Source organism: Enhydra lutris, unplaced genomic scaffold (assembly GCF_002288905.1).
Source record: "Enhydra lutris kenyoni isolate GAN:26980312 unplaced genomic scaffold, ASM228890v2 scaffoldscaffold41, whole genome shotgun sequence".
Taxonomy (NCBI): Eukaryota; Metazoa; Chordata; class Mammalia; order Carnivora; family Mustelidae; genus Enhydra; species Enhydra lutris.
The window spans coordinates 12,044,689-12,065,686 of record NW_019154125.1 but is presented as its reverse complement, the minus strand read 5'-3'; the positions used below and the strand labels follow the sequence as shown (position 1 = coordinate 12,065,686).

General features: G+C 42.9%; 1 protein-coding gene across 1 annotated transcript in view; it reads left to right on the top strand.

The window, feature by feature from the left end:
* LOC111155463 (regulator of G protein signaling 20) overlaps nt 1-20,998 on the top strand; it is a 75,559-nt gene that overhangs the window by 4,229 nt on the left and 50,332 nt on the right. Inside the window, 2 exon segments of the mRNA XM_022515625.1 lie at nt 19,168-19,279; nt 19,282-19,469. Coding sequence (XP_022371333.1) covers nt 19,168-19,279; nt 19,282-19,469 — 300 coding nt within the window.

Genomic DNA, 20,998 nt, shown 5'->3' with positions numbered 1-20,998 from the left:
CAGTAATAAACATGGTCAGAGCTTAGACAAGAAAGTTGTTTCCACAAAATCATTTTTTTTTAACCCGGAGATTAAAAGTCTCATTGTCTATGGACTAAGCCAGCCAGATGCCCCTCCAAAAAGCAATTTTTTGTATCATTCCAACATCAATGCACCTCTAAGAGCACAGGCTTCTAACTGCTCACCTGTTCCAGACGTGTGATCCCTTGAGCAGCTGATCAAAGCACCTGTTTTAAGACGTTATATGCTAAAAGGAGAAAAATAAATGTCAAGGCCCCAAAAGGTAGCTACAAAGACAATGGACTTTTGTCCATTGTCCATTTTTATCCAAAAGGATTAAAAAAGAAGAAGAAGATAAAAATCTTAGTAAAAAGGAATTGTGCTTCTGGTATCCAATACCTTAACATTAATGTATTCAGAAGAGAAAATTTGTCCTCCCACCATTTGTGAGTTAAGTTCAATAAGAAGGACAAATTTTGTTCTTATTTTTTTTTTAAGGCCTTCTGAAAAGAATTCTGTAGTAATTAGTTTAACACCTGAGATGCTGACAAACCTCTTCAGGAAAAGTTTCACTTGGAAGTTCATTGTGATTACATCTCCTACAGTTAGCAGGCAAATATTAATTGGCAATCCTCCCATACCTGCTGTAGGGTGTTCTAGATGAGGCAAAAAATGAGTATAGTTATCTTTTATTACTAATAATATTATTATTGTTGTTAATTTTTTTTGTTTCTTAAGTTCCACCTATGAGTGAAATCATATGGTATCTGTCTTTCTCTGACTTATTTCGCTTAGCACAATACTTCTTGACTTCCAAAGTACAGTGGCTGGGGCCACAGAGAGTCCTAATTATACAAGGGCAGGACACTACCACTTCAGTGGAAAACCCACATAGTGCTTCTCTTCTTACTTTATAATTTTCTGAATCAGTAAGTAACTGAAGATAATTGATTTATGGCAAGAGAGCTTTAAAGAAAAAAAAGTTATGTCCCAAGGATTACTCATAACCAAGTGTCACGGCAGCCCCGTGTCTGTATCACTGTCGGGAAATTCTGCCTACTGAGTCAGAATGTTTCCTGCTGCTACTGGCAGCTTTGGCTCTGGGCTGGTGTTGACTGTACCACCAAGGCATACTCCTGTAGAAAACAGAGGGAGAATTTTAACAATATATACCTGTGTTATATTCAAGAAGATGTTGCATTTCTGAAGTTAGAGAGGTGTCACCAAAAAAAAGTAAGTTTTAATGGAGATAAGACATTCAGTCATTGATTTAAAAAGGGAGGGAGGAAGGGAGATTTAACAGCTGATTGGATGCTACAAAAATTAAGGTCAAAATAGAAAAATATATTTAAGAAAGTCGGTCATGGGGTGCGTGGGTGGCTCAGTCACTAAGCGTCTGCCTTCGGCTCAGGTCATGATCCCAGGGTCCTGGGATCCAGCCCCGCATCAGGCTCCCTGCTCACTGGGAAGCCTGCTTCTCCCTCTCCACGTCCCCCTGCTTGTGTTCTCTCTCTCACTGTCTCTCTCTCTCATAAATAAATAAAATCTTTAAAAAAGAGAGAGAGAGAAGAAAAGAAAGTTGATCACAATACGGAGGAGAAAGATAAAGAAACTAAAATTATGAAGACATAATAGAGAGGAAGGTCATATCTTGGAAACTCACTTTAGGGACAGATAAAGGAAACAGATAAAAGTGGAATCTGAGTAGCTGAAACAGCAATAATCAAGTTTTCTTTAAACATAATTTTGTATTCCCAATGTAATAAAGATTTCAGATAATAATCTAATAAGACATACTGTATTATAAGCAAATTTAATGGAAATAGAACTAACCCTAGAAATACCCTCATAGAATGTTCAAATTTTAAAAACTAAGGCATTTCAGTAAATATCCAGAGGGGAAAAAAATAAGGTTACCTAAAAGGAAACAAGAAGGATTTTTACCTTATAGTCCTCTGACTAAATAACTGAAAATAATTGAATTATAACAAGAGAGCTTTAAAGAACAAATTTTTACATCCCAAGAATGATTCATAAGCCAGTGTCATTCGTGCCCTAACTCAAGAGAAAGACATTTAAGATATGCAAGTGTACAGATTATGACACAGCCACACTTCCGGGATAAGTCATATGAAAATGTGTTTCAGAGCAATGAAAAATAAGGAAGCCACAGTTAGGAAGGATTGATGGTAATTATTGAAACAGTCACTCAGATGGAGATATTTGAATTAAAAAGGAACTGCAAAATGTGATTATTCTTTAAAAGTTGGATTATATTCTAAAAAGAATGGAGAAATGAGTGAGGGACGAGTCTTACAGCTCCAAATCAAACTCACAGAATGAAGAGAGGAAGGGAGAAAAGGAGAAACAACTGCCCTACTCATCCTGTCCGGTAAAAGGAAGTCAGAAGAAACTGTGGTTCTGCTTTTTTTTTTTTTTTTTAAGTCCCAAGGAGGCAAGAGGAAATGCTTTCAGAGGAAATGACATATGACCTTCGACTTCCTTTAAAATAACAGGGGATCTGGGGAGTAAGGAGGAGTAAGAGATGAAGCAGAATTGGCAATATGTTGATATTGAGTGATGGATATGAAAGTTGATGAGTGTATTTGCTCTGGGGGGTTTTTTATTTGAAAATTAACATAATAAAAAGACTTTTTTTTAATCTCAAAGACTGGAGCTTAGAATTTACCCTTTGAAATTAAATAACAAATAGACACACAAATACATAAGTACAACTTCCCATTTATCTCTTTATTACCACAGTAGGAGCTGTTAGCACACACTTCACACAGTCACTGGATAGCACAACTGATCTTGACCTTTCAGAAAAATCTTTAAAAATGACAAAAGATCCTAAGAAAAAAATCATAATAAATAAGTAAAAATAAAAAATAAAATAAAATAAAAGTGGCAAAAGATCCTGTCTAGAAGTGTTAAAAACATACTGTGAAATTCCTGCTTGGCCTCATTATGCAGTTCAGGCTTTTTTTCGTAAATCTTATAATGCTCAGATGTTTAATTAATGATTAGGAAAAAATAGGTGTCTCAGTCTCATTTCCCCTTTTCAAAAGATCTCATAAAAATCATGTTTTTGGCTTTCTGGTCAAAATCAAATCAGCCTTGGGGCAGCCAGATGGTTTAGTCAAAAGAGCATGTGACTCTTGATCTCAGGGTTGTGAGTTTGAGCCCCACATTGGGTGTAGAGATTACAAAGAAAATAAATAAACTTTAAAAAAAATCAAGCCAGCCTTCACAAAACCATAAAATCACTGAAAATATTTTTGGAAATTTACATTAAAGTTTTGCCTTCTTGGAAGGCAAAGATGTAGATGAACTTCACTGGAAGCCTCTTTTTTTTTTTTTTAACATTTTAAATTTTACCTTTTTTTTTTTTTTTTTTTTTCAGTGTTCCCAGATTCATTGTTTATGCACCACACCACTGGGAGCCTCTGACAGGAAACTTGTTGTCATAGGTTCTATACGAACCATGTATTTCCACTCTGTGGGCAAAAGCAATTCAGATTAGGCTTGTAATGTGGAAGTTTATTTTAGAAATGTCCACAGACTGGCTTCATAGTTACTGCATATAAAATGACTGAAAAAAGAAATTTTAAAATGAAGTACACAGGCTGACAGATAATATTTAGTTTAAAATGTACAGTGACTATTGGAATATATTTCAAATATTCAAGAATGGAACCCAGATTGCAGACTACATAAGTAATTTAATTTGACATCAGTGATGTAACCAGATATGTTTTCCCTTAAGAATATATTGTGCTTACATAATGTTGAATTCTCAGCCTTAAAAATTCTAAGGATTCATTTTCAAGTGATAGAGCATTCCAAGGACTCTTATTTGCAATAAGACTAAAATATTGTAAGCATAATCTCAACACATTTTGGTAACTGCCTGTTCAAACTGTCTATGACCAGAAGATAAACAGCAGGAAGGCAGGAGTCTGGCCATTCAGAAACCTGAGGCTAGGAGTCCGTGGAAGGTGCTAGAAAGACAGCTCAGCACCAAAAAGCAGACTCACATCACTGCATCTCCATGTTTTCATTTCCAATTCCCAAGAGAGAGAATCTGGCCCAGTATGGGTCTGGTATCCACTCCTGGATCAATCTGTTCTGGCCCTTCTATAGGCTGAGAGACCATCTTAGAGGAGCTGACCAGCATGTTTTGAGAGACTGCAACTTTGAACCAGCATATGGCCTCCCAAAGTAACAATGACACTTGAAGGAAATAGTGCTAATTTAGGCATTTGAAATCTGGCATTTTTGTATTTATCACTTGCAGGGTTTATAATCACATTTCAGAGATAAATCCATACATCTCATCCATTTATCTTCAATTTAGCAAAGATCTGTGGGCAGGCCCCAAAGTAACTGAAGTCTAGAGTCACCAGACAAACCCCCACCTTCACCAGACATGGGGGACTGTGAGGTTTTTGTGTGATCCTCTGTGCTCCCTTGAGTCAGTGCGGGTCATCCAGTAATCCAGACACACAGCTACATGAATATTTTTTTAAAGATTTTATTTATGTATTTGACAGAGAGAGAGAGAGAGAGAGAGAGAGAGGGAGGGAGAAACAGACTTCCCACTGAGCAAGGAGCCCAGCATGGGGCTTGATCCCAGGACCCTGGGATCATGACCTGAGCAAAAGGTAGATGCTTAAAGAATGAGCCACCCAGTGTCCCTCCATGAATATTTTTACCTATAAACTGTTATTAAAGGTTGCCTGAGGTTGTGAAAGAATAGTTGAGCAGAAATGACCAAATGGAATGAATAAAACGTTACTAGAAAGAAATGATCAAAGCATTTGATATTATCAATTTCACACATTTCTGCATTCTGTAATAAATCTGCTCTCTCTGCTTCTGCAAGTTAGACTGGACCCCATTTCTTTAAGACTGTTTTCTGACAATTTTCCCAGAATGTCACATGTTCAAAGCGTATATTTTTTGAAGTTTTCAGTTGAAGTGAGAGCTGTACTACCAGCAGCATCATCTAAGGAACACATGCACTTAATTACATAGATAATTCTGTCACAGAACTCGTTTGATAGATTGAAAGACAGGTATATGATTAGCAAATAAAAGCCAGCAACTATGGCTTCCTTTTTTCATGTTTGTCTTCTCTTTTAAAATAGAGGCCAACTAACTATTTTTAACAACTTGCTGGTAACATTAAGGTCAGTAAGCTTCACCTTTGCAAAAGTGGCAATTTTGGAAAAAGAAAGGCAGGCATCTTCCATCATGTGTTGGCCCCTGAGGGAGTCCAGGCTTTGGGGAACCAATCATTGTATTCTGTCTCTTCTTCACAACATTTGAGATGGGCAAGTTGAAGATCCAGATGGTATGAGGGACAGAAAGCAAAAGAAGGTCTCTCAGGCACCATGTCCATTAGCCTGGACCAGCCTGAGAGATCACAGAAGTTTGCAACCCTCGCTGTTTCCCCTACCTCTCATCCTAGACCCTTTCCCCACATTTCCAGGCATCCCCAAGGCACCTCATTGTCACATTCTGGCCTGGTCTCTCCCATTAGGAAAAAAAATAAAGTCCAAATTCTTTTGCACTTAGATGTAAAGGAATTCTTAGATTGTTCCTACTCACGAAATCTACAGGGAATGGTAATATTAGATCCAAAGGATGACCTTGCAGTAGTGTAATTTGGTATATGTGAAAGCTGAGCAGAAGACAGACCTGGTGTTTGGGGCTATTTCTGGTCCTTCATCAGAAGCCACACTCCAGCCTGGTCCAAATCCCAGCCGCATCTGGCACCGGCTTCTGCTGTTGATTATAGAGAAGCCCAGCATACCAGGCATCCTCTGGCACTTTCAAAACCTCCTCTTTTTCTGTACAGTCTTGGCCAAAGGCCAGGTTATAACTCTGCTTGCTCATCCATCAGAAATGAACTGGTTTTTAGATACATGAAACCACAAAGAAGAGAGGAAAAAAATGGATACCATTGGGTTTTAGAAAATCAGAGCAGCAGAGGGCTCATGACATTTTCAAATTTGCATGGAGTCAAGATTCAGTGTTCAGCAGCATCCTTACCTCATGGCACATAACCCTTCACCTCATGCCCAGACATTCTGAGGCACCCAGGAGCAAAATGGGCTTTTCTGTCCTAATACTTTGTAACAGTAAGGCCTAAGGGAGTGAAAGAACGGTAAATGCTGACACCTGGTGGACATTGCAGTATTGCAGGATCTCGAGCCAGTAAAACCTGAGGCTCAGATGTAACTAACAGAAATCGGATTCCTTGAAGACATCCTTTATCCCAGCTGAAGTTCAGACCTGTGCATCTTTTTGGTGTATGTAGTTGCAAACCAGGCAATAGGATGACATAAAAACAATGTCTTTGTACTGGCCAGAACTGGTTTTTGAATTCAGGTCCAAGTCAGGTTTAATTCTCTTTGTCTTGGTTTTATCATCTATAAAATCAAGACAATACCTCTCGCAAGTAATTTTACTAGGTTTTTTTAATCAGATACTTTGACTTTTAAAAAACAATCTCCACCCATGGGTCCAGGCTTCCCATTGGTCCTGCGCCGCTGTCCTGGGGAACCCATGCTTGATTTGTACCCAGTTTCCCCCAAAACAGCTAATCTAATTATTCCCATCTACAGGTAGAGCCTCACTCATATTGGGCACATCTAAAAGCCCAGTCAATACTGGTTCGCTAATTGATTAGTAGTAGAAAAAATGTATTATTTTCGTACTTTATTCTCATCACGTGGGTAAAATACTGAGTTTCTCTACCTCTTTAAGCTAAGATTGTTGTTAGAATCTTTATTCAGCCAAATGTCTCAAGTGCCATGAAGGAAATTAATGATAGTTATGGATTCTGGATGGTCTCAAAATATGAAATTTCAAGTCCGTGCCAACTTCCAGCTTCCTCAAGAAAAATACCCCTTTTAAAATGCAAAGCAAAGCAATCCAATTCAGTGGTGTCCAACTCAAAGAAATCAGTGAGAGCTAACAAGATTTCCCAGCAGCCAAGCCAGGGGAAAGAGAAAGCCTTAGTACAGGGCCCTGTGCAGCCTGGGTGAGACTCACACAAAGCCTGGTTTATTAGGAACCACTGGAAAAGCTACAAAGCTCATGCTGCCTTCCTGAGCCCTGTCACAAATTTCCACTTTGGACGGAACAATGTCTCCCCTTGTTCTTGCCATCTTGCTTGTTGATTTTTGTGCTCTACCAGTGTGAAACTGGTGGATCTAGCCTGGGACCATGGGGACAAATGGAAGGCAGGCACCTCTAGGAAGAACTGCCTGTGTTCCCTTTCACATCACACCTTCTCTGAACAGGCATTTTAATAAACCTTATACCTAGGAGGCTTGTACATAGAATTGTCGCAGCTTCTACCCCGCTGTCTCTCTTGTCTGTTGCAATTAAGATTTGAGGTATGTTGTTTAGAAGTTAAAAATCATGTTTTAAAAAAATTTTTTTATTACAGCATCTGGATGGCTCAGTCAGTTGAGTGTCTGCCTTCAGTTCAGGTCATGATCCCGGGGAGCCTGCTTCTCCCTCTATCCCTCCCCCTACTCATGCTTCCTCTCTCTCAAATAAATAAATGAAATCTTTTTTTAAAAATGTTTTTATTACAATAAATGTCAAATATACATAAAAGCAGAGAAAATGGCATAGTAAATAATAGCGTAATCGAACCTGATGTACACATTACCAGCTTCAACAATTACCAACTCCAGATCACATCATGTCTAAGTTCATTCATTTACAACTATTGATTAAACACACATTATGTCTCAGTACTGCTTTAGATTTTTTGAGACACAGGTCTGTATAAGGGCAAAGTCCTGACCCTCACAAACTATCACAATTCAGTGCAGGAAAGGCTGTGACAAGAGAAAGTATATGGGCAGCTAGCCCAACCTGGGAGAGCTTCCTGGAGGAAATGGCATCTAAGCTGAAACTTGAAGGCTAAGTAAGAGATGGCCTTAGGATAAAGGAGGAGAAGCAGATTAGGAATGGGTAATGATTCAGCAGAAGGAGAATTTATAAAAAGAGCCAGGAATGAACATGAACAAGGGGATTTTTAGGAACTGAGGAGCCTTAATATGATTGGAGCTTGAAGTACAAAGAGTGAGAAAGAAAGGTAGGTAAGAGTACAGATCAAATCATAAAAGGTCTACATGCTGTATTAGGGCCTAAAGAGAAATGAGGAGCCAGTGATTGGTTGGGGAAGTGGGGGGTGGGTAATGTGATCACACTTGCCTTTTAGAAAGATCCCTCCTTCTGCAGGGTGGGGAACAGGTTAGAGTGGACCTAAGTGCTGCACAGGCTCCAAGGTGGAAACTGTTTAGGAGACCACTGTAATTTAATTAAGTGAGCTGGGGAAGCCGCAGAGGGGATGTTGGTAAGTGCTTGCCTGGGGAGGTATGCTGGACTCCAGAGCTCCCTGGGGATTCTGCTCTGCTTCTCTTCTCTAAGGTATAGGGTTAGTGTGTGTGTGAGTGTGTGTGTGTGTGTGTGTGTGTCCCTCTTCCTTTGGGGAGGGAGTCCCAAGAGAGGACAATGGAAAGTGATTACGTATCAGAGAATGGGTCGAACATGAACCCAGAAATCAGCTCTTTGGAAGCCCTAGAGACCATCTTCACTAAATTTGCCACACATTTCCCTGGGCAGGAAGGGAAAAGCCCAAGTGAGCACACACTTACCCAAAGTCACAAGGGATATGGCTAGTAGGTTTCCATCTCCTGACTCTGCCACCCCTTCCTCCATCTGCGGCTTTTCCACTGCTCTGAATTTATCCACCTTCTCCCTTCTCCCCTCCACCACCAGGCACCCCAGGGGAGCAACAGAACCCCTGAAAAATATTAGCATTCAAATGGCAGCAGTGCTGGACTTTTGTAGACAGACAACATAAGAAAAAGAAGACTTCTGATTATGTGAGCAGCCCCGTCTCCTGCATTTCTCACGCTTACATTGTTCAAGATTCTGTTTGCTTCCACCAGCTCTTAGGATTTCAATGACAGGGTTTTTCATTTCTCATAGTCACTGACACGGATCCTTGAAAAGCCTTAGGACGAAACATTACAATAGGAACCCTTGTTGACCTGTTCCATATCTTCTTAAGAGAAACTGCATACGATCTGAAAAACAAATGTTTGATTTACAATTATATTGGACTCTGCCAATCACTGTGCAAAGCTTGGCTGCACTAAGACTAGAAGCTTTCTTGAAAAAAATAAATAATTAAATAGGAACTTTATAAATTATACAGAATTTCAACTATATTGTATTTCATTTCAGAATAACAATATTCTGCACTCCAAGGATTTAACTTACCAAAGGTGTCTGACACCTGGGAGGCAGAGTCTCCCAGAAACTTCATTCTGGTGTGTATTCTTCAATATCTAAAATTTTAGGGGCTTCTCTGTTGGTGCTTGAAATACTGTTCTTTAGTTTTAGGTAAATTGGGCTATTATAAAGCTATATAGCCCTTTTAGGATCTCAGAGAAGTAACTGTATTACTAAGCGAAGTAGAGAATGAGCAGCCATGTGATCAATGGACCCAACGCCTATAGAGTTGAAGTCGGGCATTCAATCTCCAGTGGTAGTTTGGAAGCAAGCTCATCATGGAATTCTCATTACTTGCTGGGTGTGAGAAGGAAGGGAAATTGGAATTTTAGTTTAAGAGAAAGAAAGTGGTCGAAGGTACTTCCCATTTGGCTGCCATCGGAGGCATTCGGAGATATGGATCAACATTATCGCTGTCCTTGATGACTGTCCCTGTCAATCCTCGTTACTGACATCAGTAAGTAATGACCATGTCTCCTGGATGTGGTTCAAGAAGCACCAGTCAGGAAGCACCAGTCTGTGGCCCAGTTCCGCTCCTTGCCAGCCTAACAGATATCATCTGAGCTCACTGGTCTGTAGCTTCCTCACCAAATAGCAATGAGGAACGGGGTGGTGAGTAGTGAGACGCATGTATGAGAACATTTTGTAAGTGTTTGCACGTCAGGGTAAAATATGTAAACAATATGATGCAAGGAAGTATGCAAAATATAGGAAGGATTTTGTTGGAGCACGGCTTACTATACTTCAGGAATAGCTTGGTTGGAGATATATATATATATATATATATATATATATATATATATATATAAATGCATATATATTTTTTTAATTGTAAGAATCCATGATTTTTTAAAATATGGCAGTTTGGACAAATGCAATTTTTATAGAGCTGGAGATCCCAGAAAAAGATCACTAAAGCTTCAAAAATTAATTTTGAATTTTTCTTTTTAATTTTATACTTTACATAATAATTCCCTTCCTGATCTCTAGAGGTATAGAATATTATGGAAGAAAGAGCACAGATTTTAGTTCATTTTAGTTTTAGTTTTCTTTAGTTTAGTTTAGTTTTCTTTACCTTCTCAGCCTTTTTAATGATCTAACAGATAAGAAAAATGGAGGAGAAGGCCCATATGGATCTTAAAATCTTGAGACTTTGGGACATGGGCCTTTTTAAATTCTTACCATTTAAAAATGTCCTGGCTAACTTATATTTTTGAATTGGAATATTCAAAATCAGACTCGTCCAGTCTTACAGTTGTCATCTAATACAATTGTTGTGGTCACCCCTACATAGGCAGAATGGGCCTTCCCACCCATACATCCCCAATTTGATTCTCTTGTCCAGACCAATGAGGCCACATAAATACCAAGAGGGCATAGAGAGATGTATTACTCCCATAATGAGGCTCTCTGAGGAGAGCAAGGCAGGTTGCTTACTAACCGGTCCAAAAATGGCTGAAGAGAACAGAAGGAGGAGAGTGGCTTAGAATTTTATGGTGGGGCTGGAACTGAGGGTTCTCCTCTTCAAGAGTCAAGACCTACATCACTTAAACTCCCTGCAGGTGCCAAAGGAGAAAGCATCGAGGCTGTCCTATCAGTTTGCCCGGATATGAGGCAGAAGGGAAAGGAGAGGACTGAAAGCTGTCAGCAGTCAAGCATTAAAAAAAAAAAAAAAAAAAAGAAAGAAAGAAAAGAAAGAAAGAAAGAAAGAAAGAAAGAAAGAAAGAAAGAAAGAAAGAGAAAGAAAGAAAGAAAGAAAAGGAGCCAAGTCTTTATTACAGACTCTATTACAAAAATACAGAGCATTACAGTGTATACAATATAGTAAGTCTCCATCTGGCCAGTCTCCAACCTCTACTCCCTGATCCACCCAAGGCAACCACTCTTCAGTCTTAGCAGCTTCTTTGTATCCTCCTAGAGATAGTCTACATATATACAAATATATGTACATGGGGACGCACGTGTGCGCGTGTACACACACACACACACACACACACACACAGGATTCGTTCCTTTTGGGAACAATCAAAGGGTAGAAACTTCACAGTCCAATGTTTGTTTAAATTCCTTCAAAATTGATCTATTATTTTCTGTATGAGTGTCTTTTACCCAGTTATTTCACTTGAGTCTCAATATAGTCTTCTGTGAAACGGAGAGGACATTAAGAACTGCCTGCAGGGTTACAAAAAGAAATAAATGACAGGACATCTAACCAGAGTCTGAAACGTGACAAATGATGTCCCTTTTGTCTTATTTTCTTCTACTTCTCTGGCTGCTCCCTTTCAGTCTCATTAAAAAAATTTCTCTCCCTTTACTGACTCTGAAAAATTGGAAGTTCCCTAAGTGTTCATCTTTGGTCCTTTTCTCTTTTCACTGGACTCATTCTCCCTGGCTAATCTGGGCAGTGTCAAAGGTTCTAAGATGGCTTATGGATTGATGACTCCACTCAGGCTCTGTCTCCTGCAGTCCACACATGAACTTACAAAAGTCTATTGACCATGCAGATTTACATGTCTAACGGGCACTTCAAAATTAGCAATTGCCTTCACTTTTGCCCAAACTCTTCTTCTCCTAGGTTCTCTATCACAGTAAAAATGGGTACCATCGGGACGCCTGGGTGGCTCACTGGGTTAAGCCGCTGCCTTCGGCTCAGGTCATGATCCCAGGGTCCTGGAATCGAGTCCCACATCGGGCTCCTTGCTCGGCAGGGAACCTGCTTCCCTCACTGCCTCTGCCTGCCTCTCTGCCTGCTTGTGTGTACTCCCTTGCTCTCTCTCTCTCTCTCTGGCAAATAAATAAAATCTTTAAAAAAAAATGGGTACCATCATCCACCTGGTTTTGAACTAGCAATTTGGGAGGCAGAACCCTTGACCTTGCTCTTGTCCTCATTTCACACGTCTAATCAATTCCCACATTGTGTTCACACTATTCAAAATTATCTCTTGATCTGTTAATTTAGTTATCTCTACTCTATTTAACACTTTCCTAAAGCAAGTCATTATCATCTCCCCAAAAATTATTGCAACAGCATGTTCCCTCATCCCTCTTTCCAGTCATGCTTGCCTCTAAGTAACATCATAGGACAGAGAGATTCTTTCTAAAATACAAATCTAATCCTATTAACTCCCTGATTAAATTTTGTCAGTGGTTCCCCATTTCCATCTGGATGTGGTTCAAACTCTTTAAATTGATTCAATCTTATTCTATCTTTTCATCTTTTTCTTAGAATCTTACCCAATTCCAATAGCTTTAAATACCATTTTATGCTAATGACTCCTAAATGTACATCTCTCCTGGACTCCCACCCAGACCTCTACCCTGAGCTCAAGCCTCTTTTATAACCTATTTAGCAACTCCATTTGAATGACTCATAGGCATCTACGAAATATGTTTACCAGGATTCTTTTTTTTTTTAAGATTTTATTTATTTATTTATTTGACAGAAAGAGAGAGATCACAAGCAGGCAGAGAGACAGGCAGAGAGAAAGGGGGAAGCAGGCTCCCTACTGAGCAGAGAGCCCAACTTGGGGCTTGATCCCAGGACCCTGAGATCTTGACCTGAGCTGAAGGCAGAGGCTTAACCCACTGAGCCACCCAGGCACCCAATACCAGGATTCTTGATTTCCCTCCTCATCGTCCTCATTTCAGCAAGCCACCCAACTGCTCATCTCGAAACACCTGGGTAAGATCTTTGATTCCCTTTTTCTCAGCCTGCACATCCAATCTACCTGAAGTGCAATTAATTCTCTCTAAAACATATCTCAGTCTGTCCATTTCTCTGTATTTTATCCCCATTACTGTCCAAGTCATCAACTTTTCCCACATGGACCACTGCAAAGTCTCCTGTTTTCACTATTCCCAAGCGTGTCCCCTTCCAATTCACTCCAATACAAAGCATCAAAGGAGTCTTTAAAAAATATAAAGCAGATTTTGTCACTTTCTTGCTTAAAACCTTTCAGTGACTTCTGATTGCTTTTAAAATAAAATCCAAAATCCTTGCCATGACTTACTTGTCCTATTCAGTCTACATAGATTCTTACTACCCCCTCCTTCACCACACTATAAGAGCAGATCATTTTCTTCCTCTCTCAGTGTGACTCCAGAGCCTCTAGAGCAGACTGATACTGAGGAGACGCATGATAAATATTTGCTGAAAGGATGAAGAAATGATTGGCATGCAAGACCTTTCTTGGACCCTGCTTTAGCTATTCTCCTTCTACCTCTACGTATCACAATCTGTGTCCCCATACATTCTAGAATAGAATGGGAGTTGGCAATATCTATCTTGAAAGCACATTTAGGTGAGGGAAGCAAAAATCAAAGCGAGGGAACCCCAAGAGATTCTGGCAGAATCAGGAGTGATTTACTGAGCTGTTTTTCCCTGTGGGGTGGACATTCTCAGGTTCCTCTGAGCTCACACCTTGAAGATTTTTTAATGTTTTCTTAAACTGCGGGAAATTATAAATAATATAAATAAATTACTATTTTAACCTGTTTTAAATGTATCATTCAGAGACATTAAATACATTCACAAGGTTGTAGGACCATCACCACTGTCTATTTCTGTAACTCTTCCTTCAACCCATACACTCTGCATCCATCAAATAGTAACTTCCCATTCTCTCCCACCAGCCCCTGGTAACCACTATTCTACTTTCTATCTGCATGAATTTGCCTATTTCGGGTACCTCAGATAAGTGGAATCATATAATATTTGTCCTTTTGTGTCCAGCTTCTTTCACTTAGCAAGTTTTTGAGATTTCCATGTTGTTGCATGTACCAGAATTCCATTCCTTTTTATGAGTGGTTAATATTTGAGCTTGTTTTTGCATTCATTTGTCCCAAAAAATACTCATTGAGCACTTTAAGGGTCAAGCACTATTCTAGACACTACTGACATAACAATGAACAAAAGAGAAAAAGTTACTACTTTTGTCATATAAAGAAGTAAATACGTAGTATGCCAAATAGTAAAGAGTGCTGTGCAAAACCAGTATTCCAAGAATAGCTGCACAGGTGGAAGAGATCTTCGTGGTAGCATGGGGCCATTTATGTTGTACACTGAGGGCTAATATAAGGACTTTGGTGTTTACTCTGAAATAAGAAGCCAATAGAAAGTCTGGAGTTAGTGACATAGCCCAACCTGCATTTTGAAGAAAAATCCTGTCTTCAGTATTAAGGGGAAATAAAGCAAAAGGGAAGTAGAAATACCAACTAGGAAGAAAATTCAATAGTCCAGGTTAATGATGATAAGAACTGTACCAGAGAGTATTAGTAAAGGTTCTCTAGAGAACTAGAACCTACAGGACATGTACATGATAGACAGATGATGAGAGAGAGAGAAGCGGGGAGGGGAAGGAAAGAGGGGTAGGGAAAGGAGAGGGAGATTCAGCTAAGGAATTGACTCATTCAGTAGTGTTGGCTGGCAAGTCTCAAATCCAAATCCGTAGGGCAAACCAGCAGGCTGGAAATTCAGGTGAGAATTGATATTTCATCCTTGATCTAAAATCTGCAGGATACATCAACAGGCTGAAAACGGAGGCAGGGTTTCTATGTTTTCATCCTGTAGCCAGATTTCTTCGGAGAGAGAATCTATTCTATGCCTCTTTTTCATTTCTGATCATTTGCTGGAAATCTTTGGCATTCATTGGCTTGTGGATTCTTCACCTCCATCTCTGCTTTCATTTTCACCTGGCATTCTCCTGGTGCATGTGTCTGTGTCCAAATTTCTCCTTTTTAGAAGGACTCCAGTCATATGGGATTAGGGGCCCATGCTATTCTAACATGACTTAACTAATTATACGGTCTACCATCCTATTTTGAAAGAGGCCATATTCTGAAGTACTGGGGGTTAAGACTTCAACATATGATTTTTGGGGAGACCCAATTCAGTCAACAACACAGAGAGATAGCTGTGAATATCCCCAGTGTTTTTGACCTGAACAAAGTGATCAAGTTACCATTCACTAAAATGGAGGAGAAAGTCTGGAGGAGAAAATCAAGAGTTCAGTGTTGCATATAATTCAAACGAATATATGTATATATATTCAAATAAAGACCCAACTCCTATCTTAAGCTCCCCACTCAGTTAACAACACCAGCAGGAAGGCAGAGGGCCCAGTTATCTCTGAAAGGAGACAACCGTCAGTGTTTCCCTTTTCCAGACATACATGTCACCTAAGTAGCCCTTATTTCTGGTCCCCTCCACTTCCATTCCTAGTCCCACCCTCCTCGTTATCAATGCTCATTATGTAACATCTACTTATATAACACCTCCATATAAGTCCTAGGCATAGATCCACTTAAAAAGTTATTAAAAGAATGGATAAAATCAGAACTAATTAGGAGATATTCTTTTTAACAGTTGTACTTTCACTAAGAACATCAAGATTTGAAATGAACCCTAATAGAAACATGTTATTAATAGTTTGGTTGGCCTCAAACTAATATTAACCTGTGACTCTAATATCCATGATCTGTCTATTATATCTTGCCATTTTCCAATCTGCATGCTGTATAGTCAGCACAAGCAAAGACTTGCCAGTGGAGTTTTAAATCACTGCCAATTGGATTCTTATATCCAAGTGAAGGAATTGTTTCTCCAAATAACGGAAAATTAAAACGTATAATATGCCTAGACTAAAGTAAACAGAATTTTTTAAAAAGAGTCCAGGGTAGAAAAAAATAGATCCTTTCATAAAATTAAATCTAATTTCAAATTCCATTCTGTGATTTTAATTCTAAAAGCTCTGAGAAATTTTTGGTTAAAAGTATTTAATCCTCTGGTACACTGAAAAGAAATTTAAAAAATAAATAAAGATTTTTTTAAAGTATTTAATACTGCCATGGATGCTTCTTTTATGAAAGGCTATTGAGGGGTGAATGAAAATTTTTAATTTGCCTTTTAAAGGCATGAGATTTTTCTGTACATTTGGGTGTGGTGGTTTTTTTCCTCTGCATAGTTCAATAGACAGTATGATTCATTAAGTAGTGGATATTCGATCTTTATAAAGTATTCCCTAAGTCTTCTGGATCCTTACGGAGTGGTGCTTTCAGGAATACAGATTCCAAGATGATTCTGTTTTGTGGCTAATATTACTGAAATCCTCAGACTGTCATCTAGAATCTGGCCTAAAAGGAAGACAGGGATCTCTGGAGCACTGCGGGTAGCTGAAGGTCTTTCCTCAGATAACTTTTCTCAGATCAAATTTTGTGGTACATTGATACTCCCAGAGCTCTGTCCTTGCCAGGAGGGCCAGAGGAAGTCAGATTTCAGTACGCTGCACTTATCATGCTTCAGATCCCTGCTTGTTAGGGAAGCCTGTAGCCCCTGCCCAGACTTGCTCTGACTGCAGAGTGTGTCCAGACACACCAGCCAGAATTGGAGAGTAGGCTGCTGATCCTGAGAGAAAAGACCAGTCTAGGGAAGGGTAAAAGCTGAATGTCTCCAAAGGAGCAGTGGAGCCGGGGCTTTGTGCTTCTGGGGCTGAGTTTGAGACTTTTATTCTGTCTGAACATTTCCACTATTTTCCTCACAAGCGACTCTGTCTTGAAGCAAAGGACCGAAGCGAAATGCCTAATGAAGCGTGCCCGGGGGAAGGGGCGTGCAAAGGATTTGGGAAGAAGGACTTGGGAGGGGAGAAGAGAGAAGGGTCAGGTTACCGGCTCACGTATTCACAAGAAACCATTTGAAAATACGAGCTGGAGACGCAAATTCGGGGACCCACGGAAGTTCCCTGAAGCTTCCTTCGGGGCCCTAGGAGTGCGGCATGCGACCCAGAAGTATGCTTGCTACTCATTTTCAGGGATTTAAGCTTTGCTCAAACCGTGGAATGAAGGCTGGTTGGGAAGGGTCGCGGGTGGGCTTAGTTAAGCTCTAGGTCGCCAGGGGCTGGACCAGTTCTCTCTCGACTTCCTCTGCATGGGGTGCTTGAGGCCTCGGTGCTCGCATCCCCTTAGGTTTGTGCAACCATTCAGCAGCGCGTTCGGGGCAGGCGCGGCGGCGGCCGCTGGCAGGTGCGCACGAAGTTAGCTGCGAACCGCCCCAGCCCAGCAGCCCGCGGCATCCGAGCTCTACTGAAGCCCGCGAAGCATACACACCGACCCCAGAGCAAGGGCCTGGTCCCCTGCCCTCCTCCCCGGCGAGACGAAAGCTGGGCGCCAAGGCCGGCTCTGAGAGTTTTCCAAATCTCTCCTTCCCCCCGCCCCGCCCCCGCTTCGAGTGAGCTGTTGGCACTTCTCCAGAAGCCTCCCGGGGCTCTCAGGGCCATCCCCTAAAATAAACACATGGTGCCAGAAAGCGGGGGAGGGTAGAGAAGCATCTGAACTGGGATAATGAAAATACTAGGAGAAAGACTCCATTCTCCAGGAAAAAGTATAAGGGAAGAGAAACTGTGTGAACTTACTCGGAAATGCAAACCAAGCTCCACTCTTTCCCCGATCGCATACAAACGACCGAAAGACAAATCCGCCAACACGTTCGTTGGCTTTCCAGAAAGGGCCTCATGAATGAGAATGGGTTGCTAGGTTTCCTCCCTCCCTCCCAACAGTCGCTTCCCCGAAGACTTCCACCGCCTAAAGAAAACATGCGGGGTCTGGCAACTGCTGATCTGGGGAACCTAGCCAAGCCCACGGAAGCCGCCCTCGGCCTCTCCCGCCTTCAGGACCCTGGAGAGCGGCCGCTGCGCCCTTGGGACTCCCGCCCGGCTCCCCCAGCCGGGTTCAGCGCCTAGCCACCCTGTCACTTTTATTAGCTGCTTCCCGCCTCCACCTTCAATCTTCTTGGCAACCGCCACTCTTGTTTTTCACAAACAGATTAAACTGTCTTTTTGTTTTACTTGAGGGAGCTGTTTGGATTGGCTGAGTTAGGTTCTGGATTGTAGCTTCTCTGAAGGTTAGTGGACCAAGAAGCTCTAAGAGCTCAAAAATGAGAGCCTGACAAGGCAGGTGACCTTAAGAAGCCACTGAGTTCAACCCCTTTACTCTATAAATGAAGCAGATAAATTAAAAGAATAAAGAGACTTTCCCAAGGTTAATTGTGGAGTTAGTTGCAAGGCTCAGCCTAGAACCCCGGGCTTCTGACTTTTAAATTAATGCTTCCCTCTACTTTCAAAGAAAATAATAATGATTTTACCTTTACACTGGTCATTTAGATATCCTAAGCAACAAGTGGAAGGTGTAAAGCCCTGTGTTCCTGGGAATAAGATGGACACACAGAGTGCAGAAAGGGGCCCTGCATAGTGCACACTCGTGAGACCCAACACAGTCCTGGTATACTTCAGTGCCTCGGCAGAGAGAGCTCTAGGCACTTTAGGAGGTGGGAAAGGTCAGAGGGAAAGAAGGAGAAGAGCAAGAGTTGCAAAAGTGAACTAGACGTTCATTCACTAGAAAATCCTAAGAACCAAGAAGGATGAATATAGATACTTTTATACACTGCATCTCACATTCAAGGTGCATATGAACCCCCTGGGAACATTAACATTCAGATTCTGATGCTAAAGTTCAGGATAGGGTCCCAGATTCTGTATTTCTAATAAGCTCCTGGTTGTCATTGAAGCTGCTGGTCCAAGAACCACAATGAGTGCAGAGTTAGAAAGGGGGAGAGGAGAAGGGGGGAAAGGGGGAAAGGAGAGAAAGGAGAGGAGAATCCAACCAAAGGCCTTTCCTTTTGCTCTTGCCTACCTTCTCTTGCTCCCCAAAGTACAGCCTCAAAATGCTGCAGTAAATGATACTAAATACACATTTTTTTCAGTCTGTAGCTAGACCCAACAGTAATGGTGTATTGCTTTTGTTTCTCTCCCCTTACCTCTTGCCCTTCCTGCCGCCGGCCCTGCACAGCTCCCAGACTCGCCCGCTGCCCCGAAGCTGCTCGGTCTCCTTTTTAGCAAGCTCTCTGGCCTCGCGCGATGCTTCTCTCATCTTCTCCGGCGACCCCCTCCTGGGGGTCCCCAGGGCGCCCGGACTTCTCCCTCAGGCTTCTCACTTGCTCCCTACCAGCTGGGCTCTCACGGGGGTACGGGGAGCGACCGGACCGCCTCTTGCTCCTTCTGGGGTCAGCTCTGACACTGCCCAGCCGACCCCCAGGGGGACGCCCGCCCAGAGAAGAGGACGTCTGTACTGGGCAGAGCTCGCCCATGCCCGTGAGTATAGTTGTCTCCACCACGCCCCACTCCCCGCCTCACCCAGGCATGAGCATCCCCTGCTCTTCCCTAACCTCGACTGACCCACTCCACGCCAGGCCAGCAGGGGCTCCAGCCCGCAAGGTGCTAGGGCGGAAGGGGGCAGAGGAAGGGGCAGAGAGTTTTGGTGGGAAGGGCAAGAGAGGCCACAGCTAGTTCAAGGAAAAGGCGCCAGCGCCTCGCCTGACACCTCCTTTCTGCAGTAGACCCTCGAAGCTACTTTTTCCTGGACCATTTCCTTCCAGTGTCAATGGAAACTGTGGGAGCGGGAGGGAGTCCTCGTCCTTCCTGAATCTGCTTCTCAAACTCTGGTTCCCAATGATGTAGCTCAACCCCCTTCCTACAAGCCTCCCCCTCCACGCGCCACCGCCCCCTCCTCGCGCTCCCACTCCCCTGTCTTCTCAGCGTCTGCAGGCTCTGGAGGCCTGGGAGGAAATGACGTGATGTTATTTTTGTGTCAGGTCAGCTTCCAGCTTCAGTTTAGCCCTCCAAGCTCCCGCGCCGGGCTCAGGCGGACGGTCTGCGTCTCGCTCTCGAGGGCACACGGCGGGGTCTATAGGGACACGCGGTGCTCTGTGCCCGCGGAGCTGGGAGGCAGCGTTTTCCCCTCTCTTTACCCCTGCACTTCGGAGCCTCTGGGGACGGAGGGCAGCTGCCAAAAGTCTCAGCGGGATCCGAAATCCGGAGTTAGCCAACCCTCCCACCCCTACCCCTAACCCCACCCCGACCTGGTGGGGCCTCCAGCTCCGGCAGCAGGAAGAGGGCGTGGAACTCCTTTCCAGTGAGGGACTAGCAGAAACCATACCGGGGTGGGACGGGTGCAGCTCTCGGAGTGGCAACCGGAGAAAGAGAAAAGGTAGGAGGCTGCCCTCCAGATGCGGGGTAGTCTCTCCAGGGGTATAGCACGCCCTCCGCGCGCGGCGCACCATCCTCCTCCCCCGGCACACTCACACTTGCACCTCCCACCGCCCCCCTTCATTCACAAGGTCTGAGCACGCATTCCCGCACAGCGGAGTCTCGCTCAGCCCCCGCGCGCCGAAGGGAGGGAGCGCAGAGGGGGTCTTGCAGACTCTGTTCGCGCTCGCCTGGTTTAACGCCCACACTCTGGATTCTGCCTAATTCCGGACTGGAGGAGGGGGCTACAGTCCTGCTGCGGGCTGGGTCCAGCTTGGAGCGGGGCTCCCGCCAGCCCCCGCCGCAGTGGAGGGCGCCGCGGCAAGAGGGAGGCGAGACCGGGATAGCCCGGCTGGGGAGGCGGGAGTGAGGGGGCGGGGAGGAGGGTTAGCTGAGGGAGCGTGAGAGAGGGAGAAGAAGGTGAGAGGAAAGACCGAGAGCCAGAAGAAAAGGAAAACCGGGGAAAGCAATTGCGGGCGTAGTAAGGCCACCAGTTGGTAATGTAATTAAAAAAAAAAAGGGGGGGGGGGGCACACGCGAAACGCATGCGCACGGCCGACGGAGGCGAGCTGGCCCGAGCTTCCCCTCCGGCTCGC